General features: G+C 31.7%; 1 protein-coding gene across 1 annotated transcript in view; it reads left to right on the top strand.

Annotated features, from left to right (window-relative positions):
* Positions 1-26,071, top strand: part of LOC111632350 (SEC14-like protein 2) — a 41,215-nt gene that overhangs the window by 4,997 nt on the left and 10,147 nt on the right. The window contains 5 exon segments of the mRNA XM_023376759.1: positions 16,875-16,944; positions 17,174-17,217; positions 19,034-19,096; positions 19,171-19,264; positions 21,823-21,917. Of these exon segments, the coding sequence (XP_023232527.1) occupies positions 16,875-16,944; positions 17,174-17,217; positions 19,034-19,096; positions 19,171-19,264; positions 21,823-21,917 (366 nt within the window).

The raw sequence follows: 26,071 nt of genomic DNA, 5'->3' as shown, positions 1-26,071 counted from the left end.
GGATAATTGAAAAGTCGGATAACTGAAAAGTATGAAAAAATCCATTATTAGTGTAGTATATTATTATATCCCATGTAATTAGTATATTAGTATATCGCTATTAACCTACTTCGTGTTGAATTTTCATCAATGTTAAGCCTAACAGAAATTTTTTTAAAATAATAATCGTCGCTATTGTATCATTAAAAATTAGAAAATTAAGCCTTGTTTAAATACTGGCTCCCTTTCATAGTCGAGCCAGTGTTGCCAGCTAAAACATGTAAAAATAATATTAAAGTAGCCAAGACATAGCCAAATATTGTAGCGCCACATCACTAGTGGACATTTGAATTTGCCAACTAGAATGCGGTCGGTTAACCGATGTGACGGTTAATCGGGGGTCAGATAATCGATGCTCTACTGTAGTTTTAATATGGCCCTGGGGGGTTGCAAAATTTTTTAACTTGTAAAGGGGTCACGTATTCAAGAAGGTTGAAAAACACTGCTTTAGAGATTAGGAAAACTTGCCTAACTGGTTACGTGACAAACAAACAAATATAATCCCCACTTGACTCACAGAAGGTCAGTGCTGAAAAGGGGAGAGTAAAACTGTCACTGTCATCAATGGTTTCAAGAGGGGTCGATAGCACCACCAACCTTTATTAGTAATGGGAAAAATATTTACAAACATCATCGTGACACAATGCATTGTATGCATCAATGTTTTATAATATTTAACAATGTTGGAATCAACAATTGAAGTTAATGTTTAGGTAGTAAGATGGAACATTAATCACATAGAGGTCATTTGCTTAATTGACACTGGTGCCGAGAAACCTATTATTAATGAGATTAAGAATAAAAGTTGGAAAAGAAGAAAAGTTAGAAAAAATAATAAAAATTGGACAATTTGTAATAATACCATCTTGATGGGCATAACTGGTATGCAGTTATAAAGCAATGAGGAGTAGCTGTTCAATGTAACTGTAGTAATAGTAAAAAGATTAATGTAGAAATGCCCACTATGATGTTTCCATGCAGTATTGATTATGATGTGACTCTAGGAATGGACACAGTTCACTAATTTCTAACATAAATTTTGGTGGTATAATCATGCTAGTGTAGAGGGTAAAAATATCATCTTTAACATTTAATTCTAACAATGTTGTTCATGACATCAACGTGGACCAGAGTTACGTAGAAGAAAAAACTAGGGCAGAAGTGATGCAAATCATTGAAAATTATCCAAATTTCTTTGCTTTTCAGACATCTGAATTGATTGGCACCAAATTTAAGTATATTATTAAAATTGAGCCTGAGAGAATCATTAATGTTAGACAATACCATATCCCACATACTTACTTACCAGCATTAAAAAAAACAATATTAATGATTTTCTTGCAATGGGTATTTGCAAAGAAAGCAATTTGGAATGGAACTTTCTAATAGACTTTGTCCCTAAGGAATTAGGAGAGGTAAGAATAACTCTTGATTTGAGGAAAATTAATGAAATAACCAAACCTCAGCTGTTTCTTATGATATGTTATCTCAATTTTATGGTAACAAGTATTTCTCAGTAGTAAGTAGACCTTTAAATCTGGTTACTTTCAAATGTTATTAGAAAGGTCCATTTACTATATTTTTGCTATCTCTAACCCCATAAGGAAAATTTCAATTATTTAGAATGCCTCAAGGTGGAAGAAATAGTAGGAAACTTTTTCAATATGCGATGACAAAAATCTTAGTGAGGTTCATTGGTATAAGCTGTTTTATTTTTTAATGTAAAAGTGTGAAACGCGATAAGAATACACAAGCATGTGAATTCGATTAAAACAAATTTAATCTTGCGATAAACGATTATATACAGAAAAGTTCTTTTGGATTTCTTGGTCTCTCACAATACCAATTTCTTTCACTGCCTAATGGCAACAACAAACCAAGTAGCTTGCTTCCATGGTAACTACTTACCTGACAATAATAACCAAACATGTGCAATCCTTAACTAATTTTCATTCTTTATTATTCATTTCTTCATTATTCATTCTTCTCATTTCCCTATCTCTAGACAGAAAATCTAGAGATAGGGAAATGAGAAGAATGAATAGGATAGTGGGTACCCAATACTTGATGAACTTTGATGTTGGCTCGTGCCCTTTTTCTGAATAGCTCTGAGTTCTTCTTTCATGTGTTGAATATCTTTTTCTTTAATAGCCTTGATGGTCTCTCCAATTCTATCGTTCAGATCTCCACTTCATGGCTCTCAGTTCTGCTCTCATCGAATTCCATCTCATGAGCTTACTGATCTACATACGTGCCTTTTTGAGTCCACCAAAAGAATGACCATTAGAGACTCTGATTTCTACTCACAAATTTCCTCGAAGTGCATTGTCCCACCTGACCCCCTAGTGGGTGGGAAGGGAAGAGCCCCTGTTCCCAGAAGTCAGAACAATAAACAAAGGAAGTTAAAAAATAAGGATTAAGAAGCGGAGAGAGTTATTAAAACTATTTAATCTAGAATACATATATACAAAATAATATGGCATATAGCCACACTAGGATAAGGATGTTTTGTTATTCTCTATACTAGAATATCATTTAAAATTGCTTGATAATGTTCTTAAGGTTGATAAGAGGGGCTGAGTTAAAGCTAAACCCAATGAAATGCAAATTGTTGGCTAAGGAAATTAACTATCTAGGTCTTCTGTTCAACTCTGAAGGTGTTAGACTTGACCAAAAAATATCAGGCAAACAAAACTGGATCTACCAAGAAATGTAAAGAGTCTGGAGTTTCCTTGGCTCAAGAAACTCCAAGACCAAGGAAACTTGTTCTTGGAGTTTAGGGAATTCATTTCCAAGTTCCAGAAAATTGCTACATCTTTAGTTGACTTAACTAAAAAGAATAGAAAATTTGATTGGAATTGTACTTGTCAGAGTAGTTTTGGAACTCTAAAGGATGCATTCTCAAAACCTCCTCTCCTAGCTCACCCTGACTTTAGTCAGCCATTTTATATGCATACTGATGCATTGGATAAAGCTGTGGCTGCTGTTGATTGAAAAAAGAATGTTTAGTCATTGTGTTAGCCCTTAGACATTTAAAATTTTTGATCATTAGTCAAAGAATAATCATCTTTTTTGATCATAAACCTCTAGGAACGTTTTCCTTGGAAGTTTATAAAATAACAATAAATGCTTAATGAGGTAGGTTATGATTAGCAAGTGAGTCTAATCTTTTAAACTTTCTTAACCACATATTAGTCTAATATGCTTAGGAAAGAAAATTGCCCATGAAGTTATTAAAGCTTTTTATTAAAATGCCTCATTGGCCACAGAGGCATTAGTTAAACTATTAACTTAATTGAGAGGCATTACTTCATTCAAAATATAAAAAGAAACGTTGAGGACCTGATAAAATGTCCGGTCTGTCAGAAAGGTAATCTCGATAAGAGCAGATTTCCTATGAGCACAATGAAACATCTACCTCACCATTTTCAAAGATAGCTGTGGATAGTGTTACCACTGTTCGGTTTTCACCTGGACTGTCTGGGAATTGACTCACTGTCCGGGTGAACTATTAATTTTGTCCGGGAATTTCGTAGAAATTGTGAAATTATGATGAAACAAAGTTCTTGCAAATATTTTTACAAATTTACACTATTTTAAAGCGAAAGAACCCACACTCACTGAAACTCATCTGCAATTCTGCTATGCTAGTCTGTTTACGCTGAAGTGTGGTGCGCGACCTGTCGACCTTTTTTTTTTCCTTTTGCATGTACGATCGTGCACATCTCCAATATCCAATAGAGCTAAGTCATCTGTACCTGTTCTTTCTTAATTTAGGGTTACTTACGTTACTCCTACGCAAGTCCCTGGTCCCTAACTGTAACTGATTTAAAACCGTCATGCACGTTATTCTTCTCATTGTAAAAATGTAGCTGTACGCTATGTTTTGTATATATTGATTTAAATTTTAGTTTTATTTTTCCTTCTATCCTTTATCCTATATTCCCATTTCCTTTGTTCTCAATTTTTCTAGAACTTGCCATTCCAACTTTTCCCTTGGGTGGGATTACCAATTCGAAGAAACAAAGGAGAACAAAGGGTGAAGTATGACCCTAAGGCGAGAGAACAAAAGGGAGAAAGGGAGTCTTGGTTGAGTGCTGGATGAGAAGTAAGTGAGAAGGTAGTGCTCCGGATCATGTGTAGTACGATCGGAGACCTGAAAGTTTTGAAAGCGGAGTTTTGGGCTCTAATTCCGAAGAATAAGGACAGGAAGGAGATAACAGCCAGACCAAGTAAGACGATTGGGAGCTTTGAGGAGCCAAGGAGTCGATAGGAAGGAATTCCTATAACAGAACTTTGAACGAAGCCATTGAAGAAATCATACGAAAGGAAGAACGTGAAAACAACGTTCCAAGAAAATCTCCAAAGCGGTGTCCCACCCAAGATTATGAACTCAAGAAAAACCCGGGTATTTCCATCTTCCTCTTATACTTTTCTTATTCATCTACTCTCTTCTCCCTTCTTTAGTTGTAAGTAGTGTAAGGATTAGTTGTAAGTCAAGTCATATAGTTATACCATCTTGAATATAAGTTATGTTCGCCCCATGTATAGTTGTAGTTTTTGAATAACTTGCTGTTTGTTAAGATTCTAACACCCGTGTGTACGGAGATCATTTGTAGCGTTGGGATCCAAAAGAATCTTGAACTTGTTTGAAGCGATAATAAATTTCTTTGTGTCAAAAGATTTAACAAGTACAGTAGAGCCTCGAAAACTCGGCCTAATGTGGACCGAAGGGTGGCCGAGCTTGTGAAAATGCCGGGTTATTGGGAATGGGGTTTAAAAAACTAAGTATGAGTGTTTCCTCAGAAAATACTGTACTGTATTGTATGTATTGTTTACTTGAGAATACAACAGAGAATAAACTGCCCAAATACCCTTAAACAAAGGAAAAGTACAACCTTTATGAAAGCAGAGAGAGCCTTTACTACATGAAAATGAAAATTAATGAATACACTGTGTACAGTAATTTACCTGATAAGACAGACCCCAGAAAAATATTTTGAGGCATAAAGCTGTCTATAATGAAAATTAATTAACTAAGGATTTTTTTTGCCCTGCCAGGGTGTGGCCAAGTTATCCGGAGTGCCGGGTTATCGATTGCCGAGTTTTCGAGGCTACTGTATTTATTTTGTACTTGTCGCAACAAACTTTTACAAAAAGACATTGCGCATGTGTCAGGAACTTCTGTTTGAACAAATCTGACCTGTCGTCCAGGTCAGCGATTTTGAAAAGGTGGCAACACTACCTATGGATATTATTGGACCTCTGAAAAGCACCAAACAAGGGCATAAATACCTCCTTGTTATGATTGATATTTTTACAAGGTTTCAGGAGGTGTATCCATTAAGAAACCAAACTGTTTTAACTGTAAGTGATGTCATTTTGACAAAATTATATGCAGATATGGTGTTCCTGAGATGATAATATCTGATAGGGGTACTAATTTTATATCCTCTTTATTCTCTGATGCTTGCAAGCGGTTAAAAATTAATAGAAACATAATTATTGCATATTGTCTGTGTTCTAACATAGTGAGAGAATAAACAAATTAATTATTGAAATTATATCTAAGTCTTCAGAGTAATACAATGAGGCTGATTGGGATGAGTTGATATATCCTGCTTCCTTTGCTTATAACATCTCCTCACAAAGCTCTTAATGACTTGCCTACATTTCTTCTATATAGTTTTGATCCTCAACTCCCTAATTATTTTGCCAAAAAGGGCCTTGATGATCATAGAGAATATTTAGTTTCCAAATTATGTATGCTAAGGGAGAGTGCTGTTAAGTTCCCTGAAGAATTCAATATTAAAATCTGGAACTATCAGAACTGCAATCAACATTATAGGAATTTCAAGATAGATCAGCATGTTTGGCTACGGGAAAAGAGTAATAAGTTTTGTGGTGAAATATTGAGGTCCTTTTAGGATAATTGCCATATGTGGTCTTATCACCTAGGAGATGGTTCTAGTTTTAAATACAAGAATGTTGTCCACAGGGGCCAGCTCTAGAAAAAGTGGGGCCCAGTACAAAGTTGTCATGCGGGCCTTTTAATAATAATAATATTAAAAAAAAAAGTTTTGAACATCAAAAGAATATTTAATGGTAAACATATCATCTGTTAAATACATTAGTTAGCAAAAATTAGTTAAATTAGTGAATAATGAAATGATTAATTTTTAAATTTTGCAAGAGTTGGATCATATAGAATTATGGTGCCTCGTGCAGTTGTACAGTTCTGTGTATTGCCCTCTGGCTGTCCACGTCGCTAGATTAAAGTTATGTTATGGGAATTTGGAAAAGAAGAAGAGAAATAGTAATTGTAGTAGTTTTAGGAGTCCTACCCTGCTTCCCCGAAAATAAGACAGTGTCTTATATTAATTTTTGCTCTCAAAGATGCGCTAGGTCTTATTTTTCCATGAAGAAAAATTCACATTTATTGTTGAACAAAAAAATTCCCAAGTCGAACTTCGACGAAAGTGACATATATCCGGTCGTGTCAAACTGAACTTAAATAAAACTGAAGTCATGAACCAAAGTGAACTTACGAAGTGTGAAGTTCTGTTAGAGGCAATGTATTATTGCGAACAGGAAACAAATAAAACGAGTAAGAATACTAAAGACTTTTATTCTCAAACACAGGTTCTTTAAAATGATTCCAACTTACAGCCTATTGGGTTCGATATACATAAGATAATCGTTTACACTAACAATATTCTGTGGTGGCAACCGACATGTGATAACGAAAACAAAACACGTGGGGGCGACTTATAACTAAAACTTAACCTACTTAGAAACTAAGGAAGGAGAAATAAGATGTAGATAAGGATAGGAGTAGAATAAAAGGGAAAATACCTGGAATTTTTTTCTACCACGTGGTCTCGGATGATTCACCTTCTTGAATCTTTGAATGGCTCCAGACTTTTATTTCTTTCCTTTTATGAACGTCTACGTTTTCTGGGGTTGTCTTGTGGTCTTCCTGCTTGTTGTTACTTGAATCTGTGGATATTCGATTTCTTAGCAACGGTCCTACGTTAATCTATAATTCAGCCGTCTCTTATAAGGTTCCGATACCTCTGATCTCTCTCTAGGCGATCGAGGTATGATCCTCCTTCGGCCTTCTTTCGCAAGGTTTCTTTTCTCACTCCTTGCTCGACTCCTCGGTCAGGACTGCACTCCTTTCTCCGTCCTCTCTCGACGAAGTCCCAGTTTCTTCTCCCCGTCTTCCACTTCCTTTCTCCTGGGGGCTTGTCGTTCCTTTTGTCTCATGACATTGTTTCACAGAATCGGTGATGTCACCCAAGGAAATAGAGATTAAGGGAGAAAGTTCTAGAACAGATAAGACAAAAGAACAAAGGAAATACTGAGCCTAGCTAAAGTTAACAAAAATATATATACAAACTATGGCCGACAGCCACAGAAGTTCCTGTGCTGGAGTGGACTTCCCACTCTCTTCTTCTTCTCTTCTCCCCCTGGTTCATATGCCTTCCCATTCTCGCTTCAACTTAACCTTTTTATAGCGTCAACATCGGGCTCGATGACCAATTAGTGCTTACTGAACCATAGCACTATGCAAATATGATGTGGCGTTGTAAAGTACTTTATTATTTTTCCGACTTTCCAACGATTATCGACACTACTGTGTGCCGGAAATAGCCGTTCCCTAACGGGTACTTTACGCGGATTCGCGTTAGTGTGCCAGGCCTGGACTTTAAGCGTGCACCGAATTAAATAATGACAAAGTTTGTCAATAACAAAATCAAATATTTAATTAAACTTCTATTAAAAAATTCTATACAGTATTTAGTAAAAATCAAACAATAATTTATTCAATGAAATTCAACAAGAATCAATCCGACAACTCAAATCAATCTATTTCTAACTTAATTCTATTCCCCTTTGGAATTCGACAAAATCAAAGAATTAACTTATAAACAATAATTCGTATAAATTAAAGATCCTAATCGTCACCTCAATATACTAGGAACCTATTTCCTCAAACTCTCAAGACTTTCTATAACCGTCGATCCACAAATCGAATAACTTCAAAATCCTATCGGACACCTCTCTCTCGTTCACTGCTATAAGCTCGTTGCTATCAGGAATTCACCTCGTTCGTTTTCACTTGAGTTAGAGGCTTTATAGTGTGAGGTGACGTCACAATTCTGAATGAGCTCACTCTCCTCATTTACATACTTATCTGTAACATTAAATTTTTCTCGTTTATCTGGCAGATTATTTTCCGACAATACTTCGCTAACCTTTTACATTATTCTTTTTAACAATTATCGGGATGCTTTATTATTTTAAGGTTTAGCGATTCCTAACTGGGTTGTGGGGTCTTCCCCCCCCTTTTTCTCGGTGCGGACTTACTTTTTCCGCTTGGGAAGCGCAAGTGTGCGCGAGTTTTTCTACGGCGCTTTTCTTTCGTCGGTGAGTTGGTTTTTCTTCTATTTTTAAGTTACTAAGGTGAATGGTGAGGAAACCTTCGTCTTAAATAAACATAAGCCCCAAACAAAATATAATGAAAGCAAAATAAAAGTAAAATAAAAATAAAGCTCAGACTTGGTTCCTTACACCGTGTTTCCTGGCCGACCAATTAGCGATCACCAGTCGTAATGTTATGCAAATCTGTGATTCCCAAGCCATAGTTTTATGCAAATCATGCCGTGTGGCATGGATGTCTGCTGACCAATCAGTGTACTACGCAGCTATTATCAAATCACGGCAAGTTTGCGAGTTTTCTCGCTAGATTTACTAACAGGAGCTCAAACCTATGCCCTTCATGTTCTGTGGAGGATGGTTCTACACATTACATATTTGATTGTATAATTTTTTAAAAGGAGCAATTAGAGTTAAGTATACTGCTTGGTAGTTATGGTGTAGTAATGTGGCCATGTGAGTTATCAGACTTTTGGACTAACTATGATATTTATAATGCTTTCAAAAGACTTGCCAGCAAAATTAATTTTATCACTCAATGTACAATCATTAATTAATCTAAAGGATTACAGTTTAATTGTACTTGTGTACTTCTTGTATTTTTATTAAGGAGATTCATTTATGGAATTATTTTTGTTTTCTTTTTATTAAGTGATTTTAGTTACATGTTCTAATGATTTTCGATTAGGTGTTTTGTTGGATAGAGTGTATTAATTAATTTCTGCCATGTAGACATCCCTGTTGTTCTGACAAAGAAATAGAAGTCTTGTATCATATATATGATGCTTATTGCATTCAAATCAGCTATCAAACTATGATGATATGTCTAACCTTCGACCATCTTTGTGTGATCAACTTTTCCTCCTGTTATCAATATTTATTTGTATGACCAACCTTATTATGTGACCAACTTTTGTGCAATCAACCTACACACTTCATCATGGTCTTCGTGTCCAGCCAAAACTATGGGATCAACCTCTTATCTATGCCTTTCAAGATCGCTGAAGAATTTCAACCTTCTGACATTCTTTCTTATGAACTTTGATGGTTGAAATGGACAATTGTAATAACTGCGATTATGGCCTTCTTCGAAATTGGCTCCATCTGTGATATTAACCTTCTTCAACAAGAGATGGAAATCATCTGAACTATGTGCATCTGGTGCTTTTATAGACTGAATAAGTATTTCAACCTACCTCTTGCTGAACTCTTAATGGTTGAAATGGACTGATGCATTTAGCTTTATCTGTCTAATGATAGATATGAGCTCATTGAAACTATGTATACTCAATGCTGAGCATCTTATTTTCCTTAACTTCATTTTATTATTTTACATTGTGTTACTTTTTAATTTTAAGTTTGTTTAGTACAGTGTTTCTTAACCTCTAATGAATCGTCGTCCCCTTCAACATAGTATCACCTCCCTCAATAAAACCATTATGTAGTATCGCCCCCTTCACTTCAAAATTCCGATGCCAAGGGCCAAGCCTAATGCCAAATTCGTACTGCATTGAATAGACTAGTGACTAGTATAATGTTATTTGTTTAATTATTGTACAATATAACAAATAAAATATCTAATTATTCTTAATATAATGTTTTATTATATCACCCAGAAAATTGTTTTTCACCCCCCAAATATAAATTGTTACTAATCGCCCCCTCAACATAGAAAAACGCCCACATGGGGGGCGATATTGCCCCATTGAGAAACACTAGTTTAGTATCTTAAATTATTAGATTATAAATATTTGTTAATAATAGTCAATAAATATCATCACGTAAAGTACATATATTTTATAGTAAATAATATATATTTATTTTGTTATATGCAATGCATACTTATATGATACATACAGCAATTATCAATAACATGTAAGGATAGTTAAACATCACATTTACCTTGTTATTTTTAAGCATTTTTATTATTCTAATATTTGTTATCGTAACTGGAAATAACCATAAATAATTGTTAACATTTGATCTACTATCAATATGTTTAATTTCTTATTAATATGTATACCACAAGATATACTGGAATAGTCTGCTGTATATCTTATTGTAAATGCTGTATGTTATTATGCTACTGTTTATTGTGTTATGTAAAACTGTATTTATATTATTTTGCTTTGTATTACTTCAATTGACTATAATGTTTTGTGTGCTATTGATTTGTACTGTTAATATGTAAATAATTCCTATGTATACTTATCTGGTAATGCACCTAGCGGGGCCAGATATATGTGTATGCACTTTAAATAAAGACTGACTGACTGACAAGACTGACCAATCAGTGGCTGTACTTTCAAAAAGCCAATGGCCACTTTCAACCATCTGTCGATGACTGTTACCTCTGCTAGGTCTTATTTTCAGAGGATGTCTTATTTTCGGGGAAACACAGTAGTGTGCATGATGATGGAGACAGTGGCAACATGGATGATTTTCCAGACATTCCAACCCTTAGAATGGGCCTTTGCATATATCAACAAATTGTTTATTAATTTAAATTCTTCTGCTATTGCCTATGCAGATGATCTAAAGTTGTTAAATCATGATTCCAATACTCTCCAATTCGATTTTCACTATTTATCCTCTGTCTTTAGTAAAGTTAACCTTGGAATTAATGTACATAAATCTGTAATAACGTGCTTTTCTTTACTCAGAAATCCACCCCTACTATACCTTTTTATAAACACTCGTGCATTGCAATATGTCAACACATACAATGATCTCAAAATTATTTTTGCACTAAATTGACTTTTAAAAGTCATATAGATAGGAAAATCATTGGCCATCTGTCGGGGGATATTATGGTGTTTTTGTAAAACCATATCCTCTAAATCTGTTCTATGGTCCATATTTTTTTCTCAGTTTTCAATCCTTCATGGACTATTGCCTTCTCATTTGGTCCATGCACTCCCTGTTTACTTGCTAAAATATCAAGAGAACTCAAAAAGCTTTACCGACTTTTAAATAAGTTTAGTAACCTATCACAAACCAATAACCCAAATGTCACTAGAGTAAGAGTAGGACTTCTGGATTTCTTTCAGAGAAGTAAATATTTCAATCAAATTCTCTTTTTTTATTAAATATTTTAATGGTCTGATTCCACAATTTTGGCTAAATCTAAGAATCCCCAGAAGAAACACCTGTAATATTTATGTGTACATATAAGCTTCATTTTTATTTATCATTGTCGTACAGATCTTATTTTTATCAAATAGCTGATAACATGGGCCTGATGGAATATCTACTCCATGAAAAATTTGCTATTATAAGGGGGTGTGTCAACATTTCTTACATAACTCTTAAATCTTTTTTTACTTTGTAATTTTTAATTATTATTATTCTTTTTAATATTTTTACTATTTTCTCTTTTATTTCTACATTTTTGCTAGTTGCAATTACACTTTTTACTTTGCATGCTCCTGAATATGTTTTTTAATTTATAATTTTTATATTTTTTAATGAATATATATTTTCTTTTTTCATGATGACTCAGGATATTTTTTCTTCATATTTGAAGTTTAGACTATTCACAAAAATATAACATTTTCAAGTCTATTCTAAGCACAACCACAGAAGTAACAGTTACAATGGTTACAACTTTGTTAAAGAAGTTTATTCTTCAAAACCATTGTAACTTTTCCTTCTGTGGTTGTGTTAAANTTTTCTTCATATTTGAAGTTTAGACTATTCACAAAAATATAACATTTTCAAGTCTATTCTAAGCACAACCACAGAAGTAACAGTTACAATGGTTACAACTTTGTTAAAGAAGTTTATTCTTCAAAACCATTGTAACTTTTCCTTCTGTGGTTGTGTTAAAGGATTAAAAGATAGACTTGAGAATGTTATATTTTTGTGAATAGTCTAAACTTCAAATATATATGTTACCGCTAAAGCTCGAAAGTCGTTAATGTGTACATTACCTAGTTAATCTGAAGATTAGCTAGGGTGATCCGTTAACATGCAGAATCAAGAGTTTTCTGCATTTTACCTAGGGAATCTGCAAATTAACGGCTTCCATATCGTTAAAGTTCAAAAGTTTGTTTCTCTCATTTCCTTTCCCTACTACTTCCCGAACAAGACAGAGCAAAAACTGATGCACGCTCAATTTTAACCGTGGTTCTTAGTAAAACAGACGATGGCTTTTATAAACTTGGTACTAAAACAGGTATTTTAAAACAATTGTATGCAAAATCTGAATTCAGTGTTTGCAAAGAGAGATTTTTAACGAAAGATGTCCTACTGTAGAAATATGTTTACTGTCTCTGCTGTAGAAATATGTTTACGTCAAACAGCAATAAAACAATCCCTTGGTACTGGGCAGGGTTTCAGAAATGCGACTGCAAATCTATGTGTATCACAAATAGGTGTGCTTGTCACGAAAACCAATAGCTACGTAATTCAAAGTGTCACTAATTTTTAGATTGCACTAATAAGTAAGCACAATTTTATCATATGTTTTGCAAATTCATTTCCCTAATTATAATAATATTTTAAACCGTTTGATGTTTTGTATTACAGTTTTTTAATTGATTGATGATTGATTCTATCAACTAATTTGTCGATTGTTTGATTGTATTAACTTGATTCTTTAGATATCGAAAATTAATTAAATAACATTATGTTAATTTAAGCATACAAAAAACGTTGCTGTTGTTCCAGCAAAGATCTTATTTTCAGTTTACCAAGTGCCTAGTAGGTAATGTGCAGATTACCTAGATCATCTGCACATTACCTAGGTAATTTGAGAAATGGAACAATTTTCGAAACTTTAATGGATCACCCTAGTTAATCTGGAGATTAGCTGGGTAATGTACACATTAACGGCTTTTGAGCTTTAGCGGTAACACACATATATATATTTTCTGTTTTATTTATATTTCTCTACTGTATATATTTTTTATGTATTATGTTTATTGCTTTGTATGCATTTTTCCATTGTCTTTTTGTATTTTTTAAACTTCTTTTGGACTTAGGTATTGAGGGGTGGAAATCAACTGCCTGATGGCATTTCCAAAATTCAATGTAAAATAAATAAATAAACAAACAACTTTTAAAAAATTATAGTAGTTTCATTCTCACTACAAGAATTAAGGTCATAGTGAAACCTTATAACCTTAGAGGGAGCAGATAGACTTCCAGTGTTTCAATAGTAAAAGTTGATTCTTTCTGAGGGAGATATGTAGTGTTATATGAAGTTGTTTTTTTTTTTCTTTGTTAGTTTAGTCACCTTCATTCTTCTTTCTATATCAGCCTGTATTATACCCATTGTGTGTGATTGGTCGTCATACCAATGGTGAGATATGGATCGGTCAAGTCACATATTTTGGTGTATAAAAAAGGAAGACAAAGGAGAGCACGGGATCTTTTTTTTGTGCGGTTTGTTTTTTGCTTCTGGTGTGTGGATATGTAATTACAAGAGTTAAGAAAAAAGGAATATGAGATCAGAAACATCAAAAGGTAGTTATATTGATAAATGATGGTAAGGATTAACCAGAAAGACATTTAAGTACATTAAACTTTAATGCAATTTTATTGGATGTATGTCTCAGGTACAACTGATTATATTAGTGTGAACATTAAAATAAAAAGGTAAACTATAATTTGAAAGACTTATCGTAGACAACATATGTAACAAATTTTGTATAATTAGTGATACCCCATGGGTGAAAGTCATGTCACACAAACATGTATTGATGCTCTGTTTATATATAAAGATTTTATGCAGATAGAAAACAGGATTATGGACAATTGTTGTTAGTTTATTGAATGATCTTTTGTTCCCCCTTAAAATAAAAAAAAATTTTTTAGTCTGGGGACTACAACATTGTATTATGCTCATAACATGTTAAGCACCACATAATAATAAAATGTTTATATTTTATTATTATGGACCAAACATTTTTTCACTTTTCAATAATGACTAATGTATTTGTGAGGACCTCTTTGAGGTTTAGTCATGATCCTGATATTGAATATGGCAGTATCAGGATCATGATCAATAACATGGTCAACATACTCTTGGAGAAAGAAGTCTGTCACTCAAAGTGCAAAAAAAATGAGAAGTGGTATGTGGGTGGAGTGGGCACTGAGTGAAGACAATTTCTACAAAAATCCATGTATTTTATGAGATAGGTTTCTTGCATCATTCTCAGCATATCCATACAGACACTTCTGACTTGAGAGATTTTGGGTTTAATTTGAGTCATGATAAACAGTTAATGTTCTACAGATATGGGCCACTAGACTGTGATCTTGTTGTTAAAAATGGTGATGGTCTATGGCCAGCCAGCTATAGAAGGTCTGGCAGACACCTTTGATGCACTTTCTTCTTTACTGAACCTTCTGATATGGAGATGCTTCAGGTTGATGCTGTAGCCAAGAACAAAGAATTGAATCCAAGGAATTGCTAGGCATAGATAAAAATGTAAAATTTAATAATTACAATTAGCAACAAGTCTTTCCAAAGAAAGAACTTACAAAACTCACACCTGTGAACATACAAATATCTGGGACTAAAACTTACTATAATGCCAAATAGATCTCATATGCTGACATACAAAAGAACTTAATCTAGCTTATTTCTAACTTTACCTTAACTAAAATACAATATAAGGACCCTAGATCAAGATGGGGTTGTTGGAAGAAATCAGAAGATCTGAATAAGATAGTAGAAAGAGGAGGAAAAAATGAATGACTAGCAAAAATAAACCTTAAGTCTCCATTCTTCAAGAGGGGCTTCCTTTCTATTCCTCATCGACATATACATCCTCTTCTCCCAAGCTCCTGCCTCAAAAAGATGATGGTCGCACTTTCACAAACAAAAAGAGGTGTACCTTGCATTCAAATAATTTTTCTAATTCAGTGCTCCAGGTGCTTCCACCTATATCTCCTTTTTCCCCCAGTCTTTTTTTGACCAATTCGGTACTACCCCATTGGTTTTAGAGACACATCAGACCACTGACCATTCAGTAAGGGTGAGGCCAGACGAACAAAAGCCAGAAGTAAAGTTTTTGATGAAAGTGGGGAAAGAAAAAAAAAAAACAAAACTTAACCAAGCCACAATGTTATCATCAGTTGGACATCTTGAGTGATGATAGAGATTGTAAGTGATGGATCTTGAGGAGTAAATGTGATAGCCTTCACACAATTTGAGAGAAATCAAAACAACAGACGACTCAAAGATTTTCTGGTTTTTGGTGCAGAACACTTAGTCAGTGAAGGTCCTTGAGAGCAAGGAATTGTTCTTTTGGTAAAAATGAGCAGACAAGGACTGGATTTTTGTGGAAAAAAATCTGTTCTTTTAAGGCATTAATGGATACTTGCAAAAACACTTTGTCCTTGAGACATGGACTTTTATCCATTCAGTCTCTTGATTGCCCATTCTGATTGATTTTGATTCCTCATCTACACTTTCTGATTGGTCTCTGTTTCCAAGTAGAAATCGAGACTAATTCAGGCCACAGAAGAGCTTGATCATCAGTGTTTAATATGACACTGAATTGCTATCCCAACTGGAGATGCTTGCCTTTAGATTTACATTGTTTATTTTATTTCAATTCATGTCAAAATGTAAACATTAACTGACAATATTATATATCCCTTAAATAAATTTTTTCCTAATCAAAAACATTTTTAAGCAGATTTTAGTGAGGATCTTGGAACCTGATATTTTTCTCTCATTACTTTAATTAAAAGAATTAATCTTTGTCATCTGTTTTTGCAAAAAAAGTGTATTTTTTGAAAATGTTCAAGTGGGCACAAAGTCCCATAAACAATTTTTGCATATTTGGATTGTGTATCCTCCAGTAAACATCAAACACCAGCAATATAGATGTCCACTATAAAATACATGAAGATGAAACACTATAGAACAATTTTCAAAATACAGTAGAGCGTTGATTATCCAAAAGTCAATCATCCGAAAAAATTCCAGTCGGCAAATTTAAATTTTTGCCAATGCTGTGGCACTGCAATCTTTGGCTATGTCTTGGGCTACTCAAATATTTTACGTTTTTGATACTATATTAACTTCTGAAGTATAGTTTTTTATTGTTTTTATATTTTTCAATATATTTATTTTGTTTGTACAAAATAAAAAAATAATTTTTTATGATACAATAGTCTTTGTTAGGCTTAACATCGACGAAAATTCAATGTGAAGCGACACGCAACGGAGAAAAATGTCAACATGGGATAAATTAATATATTTTTTCGTACATAATCGGTTATCCGAAACATCGATCTTCTGAACAACCCCAGTCCCCAATTGATTCGGATAATCGACGCTCTACTGTATTTATTAATGTTATTTATTATTAACATTTTTTAATATTTTAATAAAATTATAATGAATTCCGATCTTTATTTTAAATTTATTTTAGTTTCGAGGAACTATGGATGATATTTTACGACCCCATCATGATGATTACTTCCTTTCTCGTTGGCTTCGTGGTCAGTAATTTAGTTATCAAGTATTGTTATTAGATTGAAAACACAGTTATTACTAATAAAATTGCCTGTAATATTCAAATTAATGATTAAAATTAATATCCACAGTATTTGAGAATGAAATACATAAATTCAGTTTTATGTTTAATTTTTAATTATTTTAATATAATTTAAAATAACAATACAGAAAACTTTTATCATCTTTAATTAATAATTAATTTGTAAATTTTAGCAAAAAATTATAATTTGACTGAAGCAGTGAATATGCTAAGAACTGTAAGTATGTTTCTTAAATATAATGGATAAACAGTACAGTTATTGGCCACTTATGAAATTTTTATTTTTAAAATGTACTTTACAATATAGCAGATTAAATCAAGAAATACAGTTATAGTTACTTATGAATTTTTTTTTTTTTTAATAGTCTTTCTACTGCCAACATGTAAAAATTACAAATGCCAGTCATGAAATCCAAAATTGTCTTGTTTTATGAAAATGAAAAATTACATAGTTATTGGTAGGGTTACCATACATTCATATTTAGTATGAACAGTGTACTTTAAAGGCTCTGTCAGTGTCTGTACTGTACTTAGAAAAAATAAACAAAATGTTGTACTTTTCAACTGATTGTGCAGTTAATAGTTAAATCATAACCACTTAGATTTAAATCTGACAAAAGGAGATAATTATTCTGATAATTATTATTGTATTTGTCAGCTAGGTGGCAACCTTGTATAAGTAAATATAACAGCTCTGTTGCTTAGGGCTGTCTATAAATGATGTCCACACTGGAAGAGGGGGAGAGGTTGAGCTTCGGTGGACAACCCTTTATTTCAATAAATTTTAAACAGTTTATGCATTTTATTATATTTATATAAAAATTTCTTGTATGTTTCATTTCTATTTATGGTCTCTATCATTCATAAAGTGATAAAGGATAAAATTTACATAAAGAATTAAAACTTGCCTCGGAAAATTGTTTTTCATAATATTTAAAATTCTTAACATCTAAAAGTGATAAAAATTCTAAAGATTTTATGTCTGAAAATCTATCAGGGGAGTTGAGTTTAATTGGACATCTGAAGAAAGGATGGGGTTACAGAAACTTGGACAAATTGGGAAAAGAGGGAGAGAGAGAATAAAAATTTCAAGAAAAATGCAGACATAATTTATGGACAACCCCTTAGAGAACATGTGCACATTCATTATAATGGTTTTTTAATTTGATAGTACTTGTCTAATGAGTAAGTGGTAAAATAGTTTTATTATAAAATATAATAGCTTTTATAGAACTCTTATTAAAGAGATGTAAATCTGAAATGGGCAATTACAATACCATTTATCCTATCAACAATTAAAAAATATAAAATATTTTATATTTTGTTTATACTTTGTTTAAATGTGATACTGTCAGCCATGATTTATATTTTATATTTACTTAAACATGTATTTTATGTGAAAGTGGCAATAGCACCAGAGGACATTTTTACTATATTTGCATTTTATTGAGGAGGCAGTAGCCTCAAAAGAAAGATTGTCTCCATACTTGTGAAGCTGTGGACTGTCAACTGGAGCAAATGACGGATGATTAATGGAAGTAAAGTATTTTCTTTGTTAAACGTTGCAATTTTATATTTTGTTTATATTTTTAAGTGTAAAATAATTAGTTTTATTATATTTAAAATTATATTCTTTGCCTCAAAGGAAAGTGTAAATTGAAACTTTATGTTGTATGCCTACTTTACTATATTGAAAAATGAAAAATGAATAAATTATGAATATGAATAAATTCTCTTTATTTTGTCTTGCTGTCTGAGTACTTTTAATGCTAATCTGTCCATATTTTGCATTCAACTATTATTGTAATTCTATTATTGGCCACATACAATGACAGAAAAACCTGCAGGATTTTTGCTTTCTACTAATGACATAAACTTGTATTGATACTGCCATGCAATATTCTAAAATAGCTTTTATAGAACTCTTATTAAAGGTTTAAATTTAAAATGGCTAATTACTGTCTAGTAGCCAATAACTGTACTGTTTATGCTATTAGAAATATCTAATTTTTAATTTTAAATATAATATTTAGAGTCTACAATGGAGAAATCAAATGAAAGCTGACACATTAATAGATGAATATGATCCACCAGAGGTAAATTTTATAAGTGTAAAAGTAAATATAATTAATAATGATGATGATATATTAAAATTTCTTTAAAAATATAGGTTCTTTTAAAATATTTTCCTGGTGGATTAATTGGTCATGACAAAGAAGGTTGTCCTCTTTGGATAATCCCATTTGGAAACATGGATATTAAAGGTAAAAATTATTTTTTTAATTTTGTTAGAATATGTTTTTTAACTGTTGTATAAATATTTGTTTTTGTAACATGAAAACATAAAGCTTCAGGCATAAAACATTTATCAGCTTTTCAATGTTATTATTTATTAGCATTATTGATTATCATTTTTAGAATTATCTAGATCACTATTGTCATTCTAATCTGTTCATAGAATATATCAGTGACATTTGATGATAGGGAAACTGTGTTTCCATAAAAATTTTAAACAAACACTGGAAATGACAAAAATAAACAATTTATTTATTTTAATTCTAAAATAGATATATTGACATGAAACAAAAATATAAAAACTTGTTTTTATTATTTTTTATAAACTAACTCTATTCAGCGATTTTTTTTTTTTTTTTTTTTTTTTTTTTTTTTTTTTTTTTTTTTTTTTTTTTTTTTTTTTTTTTTTTTTTTTTTTTTTTTTTTTTTTTTTTTTTTTTTTTTTTTTTTTTTTTTTTTTTTTTTTTTTTTTTTTTTTTTTTTTTTTTTTTTTTTTTTTTTTTTTTTTTTTTTTTTTTTTTTTTTTTTTTTTTTTTTTTTTTTTTTTTTTTTTTTTTTTTTTTTTTTTTTTTTTTTTTTTTTTTTTTTTTTTTTTTTTTTTTTTTTTTTTTTTTTTTTTTTTTTTTTTTTTTTTTTTTTTTTTTTTTTTTTTTTTTTTTTTTTTTTTTTTTTTTTTTTTTTTTTTTTTTTTNAAGAGTTACTTGTCAATATAGTCTGGACGCAAATATAAATATTGCGATTCACTACGTAATTTAGATAAATCAAAAAATTTCCCATAAAATTTACTTAATTTAAAGAATTAAAACATTCTTGGAAAAATTGTTTTTTATAATATTTAAAATTATTAACTTTATTAAAAAGTGATAAAAATTCTAAAGATTTTATCACTTTTTATACTGTAATTATACTGCAATTTAAAGAATTATTTTAAAATATAATTATACTGTAATTAAAAGAAAATTATAATTAAATATAAGTTTGCAAAGAAACATACATAAAAATAACATTGAATATTCTTTAAATACAGAAACTATTCTACTGTCAGTACTGCGGTACACTACACTATCCGGAACCTGTAACCAGTGCATAATGCATATATACTATACTAGCTGTTACTTGCGGCTTTTGCAAGCAAACCCCATTTATATTCAGTATTTCAACAACCATAGTAATTGTTATATAACACCTACCACTGAGAATGATGAGAATTGCTGAGAATCAAATGAACTATTTTCAATTTGATCAATTTTCTGGAACATTTATAATCATTCTATAATTGAACCAATATGCAATAACAAATTCAAATTTAAAATGGTTCAAACGTTTTTAAAATTGAAATAGATAAAAATATTTATAACAATGTCTGAAATGTTATTAATTTAATACACCTAAGTACTCGATGAAGACTAAATCCTCTCCCTCTCCCGCCCGCGGGGGAATTTCAAAAAATCCTTCTTAGTGTGCATTGCCATGGCATACCCTACCACAACGCAGATAAAAATAAAAAATTGCATCTAAAATAGTACAGTAGAAGCTGTTCTTCCGGTTAAGCCTTAATCCTCTCCCTCTCCCCCCGCGGAGGAATTTTGAAAAATCCCTTCTTAGTGTGCATTTCCATGATGTACCCCAACTGTCTACCAAATTTCACCTCTTTAGGTTAGGCAGTCTGCTCTGGGCAATGATGAATCAGTGAATGAGTGAGTCAGTCAGGACAAGCAATTTTATATATTTAGATATCGCTGTTGACAAATGTTTTTGAGTGATCTCTTTGCTGAAGAAGAGCAAACGTCTGTCAACAGCAATATATAGTATATACGTGTTACGCACTGGTTACAGGTTCTGGATAGTGTAGTGAATATTCTTTACTTTTTAAATCTTGAAACAATTCACTTAGTCAAATAGCTCCCTACCAGTGGCTAAAAGATAGAATTGTTGGAAGCATTATGGTGTGTAGCATCCACTGTTCCAGACAGATATAGCCTTCTCTTGTTCAGTGATCCAATAAGACACAATTCCACACAGAAAACAGTCTTTTTATATTCGATGACCGAGACAGAGCCCTGTCTTTCACTGTCCTATTTCTTCTTCTGCGTGTGCAACTTCCCCAGAAACCAAAAGGAAAAAGCCTACCTCTTCTCACCCTACTTCCCTTTACCTTATATCTACTCCTCTACCTGTATAAACGTTGCCAACCCTTGTACAAAAAAGAAAAAACAATGAATGAAATACAACAAATTAACGAAGAGGTGAAAATAAATACAAATATGTAGTAACAACTGACAATCAATATGATAGCATATGAAACTATCATATTGATTGTCAGTTGTTACTACTGAATTAATAATGAGTGACATATGAGGCGAGCATCCTCATATTTGCACCAATATGCACTATTTTAAAATTTTACTGCACTATTTTGTCCTTTTTTTTTGTCCCCAGATGCCTAACACTAAATATGATTATAAAATTTTATAGTTTTTTAAAATTTATTCATGATGATAATTTATATTTATATTAAAATTTTCAGGATTATTTTATTCTGTGAAGAAATCAGAGTTTATTAAATACGTTGTCAAACTGATGGAAGTCAGTGAACAGGAAATGAGAGATCAGAGTGAAAGAGTATGAGAATATCTTTTGATTAAATTTTAATTTAATATTTCATTACTAATTAATTTTAATTATATACTGGTAATTAAATTTTATATTTAAACAATTTTTTCTAACATTTACAAATGACTTTATTTATGAAGTGTGGGCAAAAAGTTTACAGAAAAATCAGTATATCAGTTTTGTATTTTTCAGTTTTTCTGGTACATCAACATGATTCCTTTCAAAATACTTCCCTTCCATACTTACACACTTTAGTCTATTGCCATTCTAATACTGGAAGCAGTGTTAGCACTCAGCAATTGTCATGTTTTTCAGCACTTACACTGATTCTTTTTTAATCGTCATTACATTTTGGTAACAGGTTCACTAGATCAATGTTCTTCAACTTTGAATCTGCAGTTTTATTATTATATAATAATTAATATAAACAGTTTTTATTTATTTTTTATTATTGCAATTGTTTAAATAAAGTTCATTATAAATCAAAATTTTTTAAAAATTATTAGATATTACTATAATTACTACATAATAATAATAATTATTATTAACTGAGAGAAGGATGTTTTTTACCTATTGGTTCTTCAGCAAAAATTTCTAAGGTGTAAAGTTGATATATTTGACCATTGAGAAGTGCTAAGCCATAATATTGCTAGTGAAGCATTTTAAATTCATAATCTTAAGGCAGAAAATTGTTATGTTTTCTGATCACAAGTCCTTATCATTCTTTAGTACTTTTCAAAACAGTAATAAATATTTAATGAGGTGGATGATAGAAATTAATTAATTAATAATTAATTAATGACTTTGACATATAATACTATACCCAACTGAAGAGGGATGAATGTGTATGTCCAAAATGCATATTGGAGTCAATAAAATTGAAATGAAAACAGTCACTTTAAAGTAATTTGTGCTCATTATTATAAGTTGGTTTTGAGACATATTAATAGCCAATTGAAAATTTATTATTTTAGTCAGAATGTTAAAAATCAATTTAAAGAAAATTCATTAGGAACATCAAAGACTGTATAAAATAGTCATATCCCTCTACACAAGTCTGAATCTGCCAAATTACCATTTCAGAAAATTGCCATAGATATTGTTGGCCTGTTAGACATTACAGAGCGTAAGAACAGGTTTCTTTTTGTAATAATTGACATTATGGCATGATGCCAATTATTCATATATAGTTTTTAAGTTATTTTCATTTTCTGAAAAGTCTCTTGTCATCATCTCCACTAGGTTTCTCCTTGCACCTTGTTATTACACCCTTTTATCATAACTATGATAAAAATCCAATTCTCAAACTCTTCAGTCATTGCCATTCGCAACCTGGAGCATCACATTTGACATCTGTCCATCACAAGATCTTGATCCAAGAATGTCCTTTCTTTCACTCATTGGGCCCAGGCCTCTTTTCTTTCATTGTTCCAAGAATTGGTTCCAAGAATTTAAGAAGTGGTTCCAAGAATTGGTTACCCACCCAAGGGAAAAAAGTTAGAAAGGAATGTTCTGGAAGGAAAAAGAAACAAAGAGGAGGACTAAAACTATATTTAAATTAATATATACATTAATATGGCATATAACCACAAACCATTCCATTAACCATAATGTCAATGAACACTGTAAATATTTGATGATCAAATTGCACCTAATGAGAAAACATCAAAAAGATTTCATGGTGGAGTTGTGAGATATAAGGACAAAATTAAGAGTTTACAATGAAACAATTTTGCGCATAGAAAAATTATATTTATTTTATGGATTCCAACGTCACAATACAACACGACGGTATATGAGATTACTACTATGACAATATTTAGATTCAAACGTACGGTACCGTTTCCGACCGCAATGACAAAAAAGGGCCTGACCTTAAAACTAATCTTATATGCTAACTTAATACTAGTGAAAGAGAAGAATAGAAGCAGAAGGATGAAGGAAGAATACATAAGATTGAGACAGAAATACCCGGGATTTTTGATGGCGGTGTTCGAACTATTCGTACTGAAGGGTGGGATGCCGCACGATGACTTCTTTGGATTTGACTCGTCGTCGTCTCCCTCTATATTTATTATTTCCTTTTCTAAAATCTTTTTGTCGCTGTCGCCGGACGAGAACCTTTATCTTCTTCTTTCCAAGATCTCCGGTCATTGCTTAAGCGACCCGGAGCGTCCACTCTCCACTTCCATACTTCTCGCCGTTCTCTCCTCAAATGCCCTTTGTCTTTTCATCATTGTCCTAAGGGTCATTCTAACTTCTTTGTTCTTTCATTTCTCAGAACTGGTCATCCCACCCAAGGGACAGGGATTAAGATAGGAAAGTTCTAGAAAGAGATGGAACAAAAGGACAAAGGATAGAAGGAAGAAACTAAACTAAACTTAAATTAATATATTAATATATACAAAATATAGTGTACAGCTACAGAGTAAGTAATAAAAAGAGGGAATATTGGAATAAAAGGAGATAGCTAAAGAAATTTTTGTTAGGGCAACAGATTTGGTAACAAAGAAAGGAAATAAATTAGGAAAGTTTTTGCCTAGATTTTGCCTAAAAGACCATTTAGAATTGTCTCTATCCATAATTCTGTTACATATAAAATAAATGGATGTATGAATAAATGAAACTTAAAGGATAGAGATGTTCATATCGACAGGCTGAAAATCCATTTTATGAAGTGAGTGTGAGTGAAAGATACAGAAAATGGACCAGAACACTAAGTATTCAGTGAGATCATGTTGACGAGATTGATAATATCTTTTATTTACCAAGATGTAAAAATAATTGGAAAGAGTTTGTCATGACGTTGAGGAAAATTATTTTCCTCAATGTCATGACAAACTCTTTCCAATTATTTTTGAAAACCTATGATAACATTCTAACTCCTAGCAACTGACATGAAAACCTATGATGACAGACATTACAACTTAAGGAGGCATCAGATTGATTTTCATAGATTATACCTTGGAAAATAAAATTTTATATTTGTTTTGATGGGGAGATATGTGGCATGCTAATGTGCAATTTCCATTTCTTTGTCTCTTCCTTTGTTTGGGATTGTCTGGTTGTCTGGTTGGATTGGTTGACATTTGTCTGTAACTTAAATTTGAATACACTAAGATTATGAAAGTATGTACATTGGTGGAAAGGACAATGTGGAATGGAGGAATATGTTTTTAAGGACACAAGAAAGAATATTTTCTTTTTCTTTTACTAGTCATTAAAAAGGTCAAAGAAAAAGACAAAAAATGAACAATTCAAAAAGGAAGATCTGAAAACAAAAAAAGGAGAGAAGCACTTTGAAAGGAGCTGAGAAAATGTCCAGATTTGATATACTACATAACTGAAAACATACATTTATAAAGGAAGAGATCAATATGTCTATAGAAATAGCCAGTTAATCTTGTAAATGTCCTTTCTTTGTCATCTTTGACTAACACTTTTTTTATTTTTAGGTGTAAGTTATTTTGTAAGCAGGAAAGGAATCTATGCTCATTTTGTAACAAAGATTGTCAGGTCCATACTTTTTTTTTTTCAAAGAAAATCTGATCAGTTTAATATAAATTTTTAAATTTATTATAAAATTCTCTTGGTTATTTTCTATTCTAATTTATTTTGTATTTGAGTTATGGGCACACTAACTGATAACTGTACAATATAATCATTTAGCTAAGGTCATAATTATTGACCTCAGTGACATATCCAAGATTTTGAGAATATAGCACTGCTCAAGGCAGATTTGGGGGCTCATAACTTGTCCTATTATTTTTTGGAGAATGTTACTCAATTACCTTAGTTAGCTAATCTGACCAAATTGAAGTTATGCAGTATACATTATTATATTTATTTTAATTTTAAAGTAACAAAACTGATTGCTTTGGTGTCAAGGGGATGCTACAACCCCATAAGCACCCGAATATACCTAATTGAGGAATCAAATTTTTAAATTAATTATATGGTCAATCCTATAATTAATATAAAAATTTTGAACATATAAATAAACAAACATGTTCATTAAAATGTATAGCTGCATCTTTTATTTAATTAACAATTCAAAATGTCTTATTTCCACATATTCATTATTTCTCCAGCCTGTGACTTAAGCTCAAAGGTACAATTTGGCCCAAATTGAAAAAAGTTGGACCACTTTAGTATAGGTTATT

The sequence above is a fragment of the Centruroides sculpturatus genome, unplaced genomic scaffold (genome assembly GCF_000671375.1).
Source record: "Centruroides sculpturatus isolate CEXI.00-Female unplaced genomic scaffold, Cexi_2.0 scaffold675, whole genome shotgun sequence".
In the NCBI taxonomy this organism is placed as follows: Eukaryota; Metazoa; Arthropoda; class Arachnida; order Scorpiones; family Buthidae; genus Centruroides; species Centruroides sculpturatus.
The sequence above is the reverse complement of the archived record's forward strand: the minus strand, read 5'-3'. Positions and strand labels throughout refer to the sequence as shown.